Source organism: Physeter macrocephalus, chromosome 5 (assembly GCF_002837175.3).
Source record: "Physeter macrocephalus isolate SW-GA chromosome 5, ASM283717v5, whole genome shotgun sequence".
NCBI classification, from domain to species: Eukaryota; Metazoa; Chordata; class Mammalia; order Artiodactyla; family Physeteridae; genus Physeter; species Physeter macrocephalus.
The window spans coordinates 93,269,925-93,279,977 of NC_041218.1; the positions used below are offsets into that span (position 1 = coordinate 93,269,925).

Genomic DNA, 10,053 nt, shown 5'->3' on the forward strand with positions numbered 1-10,053 from the left:
TTCAAGGGTTCTTAACCTTAATAATGGTCAAGTAAGCTTTGGAAGATCTGTTGAAAGCTGTTGACTCATTCATGCTTCAGAAAAACACACACATGCTCACCACACCATGTTGAATACAATTTCAGGGGATTTACACTAGGGTTCTCCTGTGAGGATTCTGCTTCCTGTTGCTTATAGAATGGTCATTGTCTGAATTTTCCAGGGGGGACCTGAAGGCTGGTGTCCAGAAGGTCCATATTTTAGAGCCTCTTCTGCATTTACTGATAATCAGGAGAGAATCTTCCTGTTTACCAAACTCTCCTTCCCTTCATCTTAACCCGTATTAGTCGGTTTTAGCAAGATTCATCCCAGCAGAAGACAGAACACTGATTAGGTAGGATACATCAGACTCCCCACTCACTCTCTTCTAGTTTTGATTCCTGTTTAGTCCAGTTTATTCCCTCCTTGACTGTTCAGATGAACGAACGAGAAGAAACATCAAAAGAACCAGAGAGTCAGTCAGGTAAGAAAAGGGGCCACCTGGGCACTTGATTTTGATTGTGAAGTGAAATACACACAAACACAGAAAAGTTCGTATCTAAGATTTATGAATAAATTATGAACTCTCTATAACCACCACCCACTGGGTACTTCTAAAGAAAGACTTTCTAGAAATCCAAAGCCTTATTAAATGCAAAACTGGCCGCTGCTCCTTTCCTCCTCTCCACCTGGTGTGAGAGCCGCGTGCCAGACCTTGGAGCTTCCGGATTCATACAACCTAGGGGTCAAGGTCAGCGTTCCCCGCAATAGCCGACCTCTTCTTCCACGCTGGGCTCTGCTCTCCGTAACAAATTCCCCAGGGGCTGTTTCGCCCCTGACCTCGTAACCCACGTTAGTAATTAGGGCGCAAGTGAGGATTCGGGTGGCCCCTGGGTGACAGCCAGTAAGTTTCTTAGCCTTCCTGGTCCGGGAAAGGGAAAGAATTCGGGAGGGGTAGGATTTTTTTTTTTTTCCCGGTAGGATAGGTGGGGAAAAGACCGCTGCCTGTGTGTCCCTCTTTTGGACTAAGGTGTCTCTGTTGCTCCATAAATAAAACGTCTCACTGCCTTCTGCGAGCGCTATAAAGGCGGCGGAACGGCTGTCCCAGGGGCATTCCGGGCCGGACTTGAGCCGGAGCAGGTGAGATCGTCGCTGAAGATGCAGCGCACCCCACCCCGCCCTGGCTTAACTCCCGGGGAGGCATCGCTGGTTGGGGATGGGACTAGTGGGGGGGGGGGGACACAGAGCCGCCGCGCAGGGGGTGAGGATTCGGGTGGCCCCTGGGTGACAGCCAGTAAGTTTCTTAGCCTTCCTGGTCCGGGAAAGGGAAAGAATTCGGGAGGGGTAGGATTTTTTTTTTTTTCCCGGTAGGATAGGTGGGGAAAAGACCGCTGCCTGTGTGTCCCTCTTTTGGACTAAGGTGTCTCTGTTGCTCCATAAATAAAACGTCTCACTGCCTTCTGCGAGCGCTATAAAGGCGGCGGAACGGCTGTCCCAGGGGCATTCCGGGCCGGACTTGAGCCGGAGCAGGTGAGATCGTCGCTGAAGATGCAGCGCACCCCACCCCGCCCTGGCTTAACTCCCGGGGAGGCATCGCTGGTTGGGGATGGGACTAGTGGGGGGGGGGGACACAGAGCCGCCGGGCAGGGGACAGTACAGCCTTCTTTCTGAGAAGCTGACTGCGAGAAGGAAGCTAGGAAAACAGGCCGAGGGGTGAGACCTGCTCCACCCGCCCAAAGTTCTGTCCCCGGGAGAGCGCGCCCGGCTGCTGGAATTTGCCTGCAACGCGGGCGCAGCCTCGGGACCCGGGGAGCATGGCTTGAGGGTTCCACGCCCGGCTCCGGGGGTTGTGTTTCTTTCCCAGGGCGCGCCTGGCGCTGCGCCCTGGGTCGGGTGCGGGGAGAGAGGGACGTTCACAGAGTCCCCCTTCCTGCCCCTGCGCGCCGCGGGCCCCAGCCCGGGTTTGGGGAGATTTCAGGACGCGGACAGCGCCCTGGCTGCCCATCTGAGGGGACTGGGTCGGGCTCCCGCCGCCCCCCAGCGCCGGGCTCACTCTCTTATTAGAGTCCGGTTGCGCCGGGCGGCAGGTGCAGGCTCGGGACCCAGAGGTCCTCAGGGCCCCCTGCAGGCTGGAGGTGCGCGCCCGGGGGTGGCAGGCCCGGGCGCAGAGGGCGGCAGCGCGCGGACCAGGATCTCGGGGATCGGCTGCAACAGGTGGGGCCGGCCGGGGGCGGCTGACGGGCGGTCTTCACCTCCTCTTCTCTTCCCTCGTTCCATCTCCTCCCTCCTCGTCGTCCTCCGCCTCTCAGGTCATGGCAGCGCCGGGCGGCAGGTTGGAGCCGCCGCCGCTCCCCGAGTACAGCTGCAGCTACGTGGTGTCGCGGCCGGTCTACAGCGAGCTCGCCTTCCAGCAGCAGTACGAGCGGCGCCTGCAGGAGCGCAAGACGCTGCGGGAGAGCCTGGCCAAGGGCTGCAGGTAGCAGCCGCGGCGGGCGGGGCGCGGGGCTCAGTGAAGCCGGGAATGCGGGCGCGCCGACCCGCGGGCGTGCCCCTCGGCGGAGTGTGGGATGCCGCGCCGCCCTGCAGGGTCGACCGGGCTTCGGTCAGCTCACGGACTCTGGCCTTCCCGGTGGGAGAGTGGCTCCATCATTCTCGGCCCGAATCGACCCTAGTCTCGGAAACTCATCTTTGGAGAGGGTGTGTTCGGGGAGCCGCATCTCCTTTTCCACTCTTGAGGGCACCTGGAGTGCGCCTTGGGGTACAGAGGGTCCCTACGGCCTTCTCGTGAAGGCTAGGCTGAGGAGAGAGGGAGAGCAAGGTGCTCGATTACAGAGAGGTGATGGGTAGCCCGTCACCTGACCAAGAATCCTTGAAAGCCCCAAACTCATCTAGGACGGATGCCACTCAGAGACACGAAGTGAAGGCGACAACACGGAGCGCGTTGTGCTCCATGCTGTCCACTGTCAGGCAGTAGGGGCCCCCCGAGAAGAACCTCCCTCAGTCTCTAACCCAAACGGGACACCCGTAAGTAGATATGACAAACAAAAAGGGAACTATCAGCTGCTGCTAGATTTTCTTTCTGTTAAAAAACCTTTTATTATAAAACATTTCAAACACATTCAAAAGTAGGCATAGTAGTGTAATGAACCCCTTCCCATGTTTTTACCCATCACCCATGATCACCTCAAAGTTAATCTTGTTTCACCACATACTTGCCCCGCTCGACTTTTTTTTTTTAACCTAAGTCCCATAGGGTGTTTCTTTTTGTTTTTTATTTTGTCTGTATATATCTTTAGGGACTCTTAAAAAATACAACCACAATTCCATTATCGCACACAAAAATTTAAAAAATTCCTTAATACAAAAAATTAAGTCAAAAATTTCAAATTCTGGGCTTCCCTGGTGGCGCAGTGGTTGCGCGTCCGCCTGCCGATGCGGGGGAGCCGAGTTCGCGCCCCGGTCTGGGAGGGTCCCGCATGCCGCGGAGCGGCTGGGCCCGTGGGCCATGGCCGCTGGGCCTGCGCGTCCGGAGCCTGTGCTCCGCGACGGGAGAGGCCACGGCAGAGGGAGGCCCACATACCACAAAAAAAAAAAAAAAAAAAAAAAAAAAAAAATTCAAATTGTCTCATAAATATAATTTTTAAAATAATTTATTTGAATCAGGAGTCAAATAGTGTTCACCTACTTTTAATATGTTTCTTCTTTTACCTATAGGTTGTTGAATTTTAAAAACTAGATAGCAAGGTGCAGCAAGATATAGATTCATCATGTTAAAGAGTTGTAAAAACTGGCTCCAAGCTCCTATTGCCAAAATATACAGAGCTTGTTTATGTTTCTTGAAAGAAAAAGAGAAGAAGAAGAAAGTGCCTGGGTTAGAAGTCCAAAAATTAATCTCCATTTAAAGACTCCACATTGATCAATCTGGGGCTGGACCAGAAAATGGGTTCTTGTTTAGGGATATTTTCTCAGAGGATTAAGAAGGTGGGAGAGAGGGGAGGGAACACTTAATCCTGTGTTTTCTAGTACAGTGCATTTAAAAGGGTAAATAGAGTTCTTGGCAAAGACATGGTAAGCACTTCACTGTTAGTATTTTCCATGCAATTCCTATCCTTTTTTCTAAATAGTTAGAAACATTAGCAGAGTTCAGTTCAAAACTTTGTGATTTGCAGTGGGCTGTGACGGAGATTGGATTGGTAATCCAGTTTTCTTGCCTTTTGACAGTTGTTCAAGAAAGAGAACCCTTGGTGTGCTGAAGACTCTCCTGCCCATCTTGGACTGGCTCCCCAAATACCGGATCAAGGAATGGCTGCTTAGTGATACCATTTCGGGAGTCAGTACTGGGCTAGTGGGGACACTGCAAGGTAAGATGGTGGTGGACTAGCTCCCAAGTGATGGAGAACTGCAGTCTCCAGCAGCCGTTCCTAACTCTCCCCTCGCTCCCCTGGGTCTGCAACAGAGGCTTGCCCACCCTTCACAGCCTTCATCTTTCCTCCAGAGTCTGCCCCTTAGTGGTGAGATTCCCCTCTTTCTCCTCTTCCTTGGAGGTCTCTTCCAGGGAAGCCCTGCTTCTTTAGCTGCATGGCTCCAACTACAGCCCTATCACCTAAGCAGCAGCTTCCCAATTTTCACTGATCAGAACTCACAGTAAGAAATCTGTATTACATCATGATCTATACACACATATCTCAAGTTTTGTGAAATAATATTTACCCTCACTACAGGTGATACACTCTGATATTTTCTATTCTGTCCTATTCTATTCTGCTTATATTTTTTAAATGATGATTGTAGCCCGTTAAATTATTTTACATTGCATACATGGTCTTGACCTGCAGTTTGAAACTGACTTAAGGGAGAGGGAAGGACATATTTTAGCCTGGACTACATGTAAGTGGCTTTTTCTCCCCTTACCTCCCCCTCCCCTTTTTAAATCCATCCCCGTATTTTAATCGTCTGGCAAAATGTCCCAACACAGGACATTTTTTAAACTGCCTTTATGCCACATTTCCATGAACATCTTGGAAATCTATTGCATAGCTGGTAAATAGCAGTATGGGCATTCTCCTTTGTCCTCCACCCCCATCATCTTGTTTCTGCCCTCGCCTCAACTCTACAAAGCTTCTAGACCATGAAAACAAATCTCATTTATTTATTATCCTTTTATGGAGTTTCTAGTAGGTGCCAGACACTAGGTATTCTGACATGAATAAGATGCACCACCTGCTTTCAGGGAGCTCAGAGTCCAATGAGGAGATAGATAACAATTCAATGGAAGGACCAACGGTAGCAGGGGTAACATTGCTTGGGAAGGGAGTGCACACAGGGCCACTCAACCCAGCCTTTGGAGACTGGGAATGGCTTCCTGGAGGAGGAGTCATCAGAGCTGTTTCCCTGAAGGTTAAGTCTCAGTTTGCCAAGTGATGGGAAGTAGGGTGGGGTAGAAATGTGTGTAGAGAGATGGCTTGGAAATGGACTATTTCACAAGTTAGTAATAGTGGTGGAGCAATGCCATGAGCCAATATTTGCCTACAGAGCTCTCAGGATTATTCAGAGCAGGCCAGGGAGATTCCCACAGAGAAGGAAGATATTCTGTGGCCCCAGTGCAGAGCCATAGCCTGGTCAACCATGTTCTCAATCACAAAGGTGGATGGGGCGGGGCGGTTCATACCTTAAATGATGCCAAGTGCTGTGTACACAGTGAACTCTAACAGCTGTGACGTGGCAACGCCCTGTGGCTCCTGGGGGACAGGAACTGTCTAATTCATATTTGTTTAGCCAGTGCCTAGCATGAGACTGGCACCAAATCGGTGGCCTTGTAAACATTTACTAAAGAGGACTGAATTGCAGTCCTGATAATGAATCATCTTTCTGTATGAAAAATGGTGTTTCAAGCTGTGTCCCCCAAGTGTTCATAGACAAGTATCTTATAAGAATTAACTTTAGTTTTAGTTTCGTTTATTAAGCGTCCTGTCCAAGGTCATGGAGCTGGTAAGTGGTGGAGCTGGGATTTGAACCCAGAGTCTAATTCCGAGGATCTTAATTTATAAACGATGCAGTTCCTCACTTTATGACTGATAACGCTTTCCAGAAACATCATCTCTATGAAGTTATCTTTGTAAGGTGAATTTCTGGGAGGCTCACCTGGTTCGTTCATATGTTCATTCATCATTCATCATCATTCATTCATCTAATAACATATGTAGCCCAGCCATGGGGATTCAGTGGTTTACTGACAGGCATGGGTGGGTACTGATCTCACGGAGCTCATTTTAAGTGGGAGACAGAGGAATTAAATAAATAAGCAGATAAATAGAAAAATAATTACAGGTTGTGATATCTATTATGGTGGATTAAATAGGCTTGAATAGGGATTAATTTGGGGATGGAGTGTTTATTTTAGTTAGAATGGTCAAGGAAGGCTTCCCGAGGGGGTGAAATTTAATCAGGGTCAGGAGAATGGGAAGGAGACAGCCGTGTAAGGAGCAGAAAGGAGGGTGTACCAGGCAAAGGTGCAAAGTCCCTGAGGTCAAAAAGAGCATAGTATTTTCAAGGGGAAGAACGGGAAGAATTCCAGTGTGGGTGGAGGAGGGGGTGGGCTGGGGGGAGTGAACAGGAGGAGATAAGGTTAGACAGGGCCAGGATTAAATGAGTCACTCTCTGGGGGCCTTCTTCAATAATGCGCCCCAGGCACTTCGCTTGCTTGCTTGCCTCTCCCAAGTCCCAGCCCTGAGGATAGATGGTTCGGCTTGAAGCCAATCAAGCAGGAGATCACAGAGAGCTGCATAGATCTGAAATAAATATATATATATTGTTTGGCTGCACCCGACCAGGGATTGAACCGGCGCCCCCTGCGTTGGAAGTGAGAAGTCTTAACCACTGTACCACCAGGGAAGTCCCCTGAAATGTATTTTGGAGCAGGAATCACGGGTAATATACTGATGGATTGGGACTGGCTGAGGAGCAGGATTGGGATGGAAAACCAAGCATTTCGTTTTGGACAAGCCACATTTGAGAGGCCAGATAATGGAGTTGGAGATACTAGAAGTGGGAAGGTCATTGGAGAGGTCTGGGCTAGACATAAAAGTCCAGAAAGCATCACTTTAGAGGTGATATTTAAAGGAGTGGGAATGCCTGAAACTACCTAGGGAGAAAAGGCAGATGGGGAGGAGAACGGGGCTGGAGTACTTAAAGGTCGGGGAGATGAGGAGGGGCCACAAAGAAACATGAGGAGGTTGGCCTCAGGAAGTTAGAGAAAAAGAACAATCTGAGGAATGTGGGGTCAGAAGCCAAGAGAGGAGTTTTCTTTTCTTTCTTTCTTTCTTTCTTTTTTTTTAAAGGATAGAGGGGTCTGTAGTGTGGAATGCTCTTGGTGATGGAACACAGACAATACTTTTAAGGTTTGCTGTGAAGCAGAGTAGAGAAATGGCTGTAACCAGAGGCATAAAAGGCAAAGATAGAGTGATGGGAGGATTTATCTTTCTTTTAATATAGGAGGTACTAGAACACAGATGTGACCCAGTGGACCATGAGATCTGTGGTCCATGAGGTAGAGGAGAAACAACTAAAAGTGACAAGAAGGGGCAAGTGAAGATCGGTTCAAGGATAGAAGTGGGAGGGCTGCTCCTTAAAGATAGGTGGGATATTTTTCCTCCATTTTCAAAGGAGAAAAGACAGACAAAACTGTGCAGATGCAGAGAAATTGGAACTTTTGGTAAAAAGCCAACAGGCATCTCATGGAGTCCATGTTTTGGATGAAGTCTAGGATTCATCTCTAAACAGTGTCTGTATAGAGAAGGGAGATGGGGAGTTTGAGAGAAGTAGGGGAAGTCTGAGTAGCTATCTCGGGGTGAGGAAAAGCACACTTCCTGAGGAAATGAAATTGGATAGCCAGGCAGTTTGGAGTTCCCATCTGGGGCTTGCGATCATGAAATTTATGTGAAACTGGCCAGCCCAAATGTAGAGAACTTTAGTTCAGTTATCCAGCTGCTTGAATCCTGGCATGGAATAGGGTGATGCTTGGGTTTGGCCAGACTGGGGCTTCACCAGAGAAGACAGGGGAAGGAGAGAGAGAGAGTGAAGCCAGGAAGTTCAGAGTATTTGTGAAAATTCTATGGACAAGGAGGCAAGTGAAGATGAGAGGCTGCCAAGGATAGTGGATCCGTTCATGGATTAGAAGCCTCCTGAGGACAAAGAAATGTTGCAGGAAGGATTCTGGAGGAGGTGAGTGGAGAGGCTAGGTGGCTGTAGGTGGAGAGCAGGAGGCTCAACGTTGAGATCTCAGAGGTGGTGCTGCAGTTTCTAGGGATGGCAAGGTCCACGATATAACCAATACAACCGCTGGCTGGGCAGCTGAGGGGTAGGGAAAAACTCATCGGAGTTACTGAGAAGCCAGAAATGCTAAGGATCATGAGATCTTTTTTACTTTTATTATTAACAAAAAGTTCCCATTAGGCAGCAAGAAATCAAGGCAGCCCTTTTAGTGCTATTTTTAATCGTACATATGGGGAATCTGCTCTCTACTTTCTATGGATACTTTTGCTTCTAAATGCTTCCGAATGTTTGCTAGCACCACCTTTATCAATACATGCCACCATCCTACATAGGAAGGGTGCCAACACAAGAGATTCCATAGTTTAAATCAAAGGCTTAGATTTCTTTACAAATTATGCAATTTCAAAATTGTTGTACCAAATTCCCTTATAATATGATTACAGTATATCTGAGTAGCAGTTGTCCTGAAATAGGATACTATGTGAAAACTGAAAAAGCCCCCATTTTCCAGGCCTGTAAGGACTGCAGAGCCCAGTTTAGGCAAGTGGAAGTTTGAGAAAGACTTGGAAAAAATACATAGGAAATAGGTTGTTTTCATTCTTTGCTCCTTCTTTTATTTTTTAATATTTAAAAAGAAATTTTTTTTGCTTTTGTTTTTGCTCCTTCTTTTCTTGTCTTCCCTTTGTGACCTCACCTTTCTACTCTATGCTCTTGGGATGACTGTTTATTGCAATTCCTTGTTGTAATTTATATATGAAAACATTTGCATCAGTAATACAGATTCTTCTAGAATGCAAACTCTCTAAGGGCAGAGACTTTGTTTTGTCCACTCCCATATTCCCCCAAACCTAGAACAGTGCCTGGCACATGGAGGGTACATAATCAATAGTTGCTGAATGAATGAATGAATGAATGTTTATTGTGGGAAACTAGAAAATACATATAAGGAACATGAAAAAAATACCTCTTCAACAAATGAGAAGTCTCCTTTGATCCTAGCATATAGATAACCCACTAAACCCATATTTTAGTAAATATCCTACTAGACACATAAATGCATATCTACGTAAAGGTATAAAGAAATGTCTGAGAATGACAAGCACTAAATTCAGGATAGTGGTTGATTCCTGAGGGTGGAGGGAGGAAAGATGATGTGCATGAGAAAGAGTATATAGAGAGTTTCAACTGTACTGGCAATAATTTATTTCTTAAGCTAGAGGGTGGGTACATGGGTGTTTACTATATTATAGTCTTTGCATACCTGAATTATGTTAAATCTTTTCATATTTTTAAATGCGTACGACAGACACGTTTACTTTAACAAAAGTGGAAGCATGCATACTGATCACCATTTTGTGTTTTTTTTTTTGGCTGCTCCGCTCGCTTGTGGAATCTTAGTTCCCTGACCAGGGATTGAACCTGGGCCATGGCAGTGAAAGTGCCAAGTCCTAACCACTGGACCACCAGGGAATTCCCTGATCACTATTTTGCCCTGGTGTTTGCGGTACGCGGGCCTCTCACCGTTGTGGCCTCTCCCGTTGCGGAGCACAGGCTCCGGACGCGCAGCCTCAGTGGCCATAGCTCACGGGCCCAGCCACTCCGCGGCATGTGGGATCCTCCCCGACCAGGTCACGAACCCGTGTCCCCTGCATTGGCAGGCGGACTCTCAACCACTGCCGCCACCAGGGAAGCCCCCAGAATTTAATTTTTTTTTTTTTTTTTTTTTGTGGTACGCAGGCCTCTCACTGTTGTGGCCTCTCCCTC

At 48.1% G+C, this 10,053-nt stretch overlaps 1 protein-coding gene and 1 non-coding gene across 11 annotated transcripts in view; one reads left to right on the forward strand and one right to left on the reverse strand.

Annotated features, from left to right (window-relative positions):
* The first annotated feature begins 1,324 nt into the window (after positions 1–1,324).
* Positions 1,325–10,053, forward strand: part of SLC26A4 (solute carrier family 26 member 4) — a 55,451-nt gene continuing 46,722 nt past the window's right edge. For 4 of the 10 annotated variants that reach the window (XR_008617460.1, XR_008617461.1, XM_055085087.1 and 1 more), the window contains exons 1-2: positions 1,325–2,494; positions 4,240–4,379. Coding sequence is in view for 4 of the 10 variants with exons in the window: in XM_055085087.1 (XP_054941062.1) it covers positions 2,331–2,494; positions 4,240–4,379 (304 nt within the window). In the remaining 6 variants the exon portion in view is untranslated. The remainder of the gene's footprint in view (positions 2,495–4,239; positions 4,380–10,053) is intronic. The other 6 variants (XM_055085086.1, XM_055085085.1, XR_008617458.1 and 3 more) reach the window with 4 other exon arrangements.
* Positions 9,688–9,759, reverse strand: TRNAE-UUC (transfer RNA glutamic acid (anticodon UUC)). Its single transcript has one exon. It is a non-coding gene; the product is annotated as a tRNA-Glu (tRNA).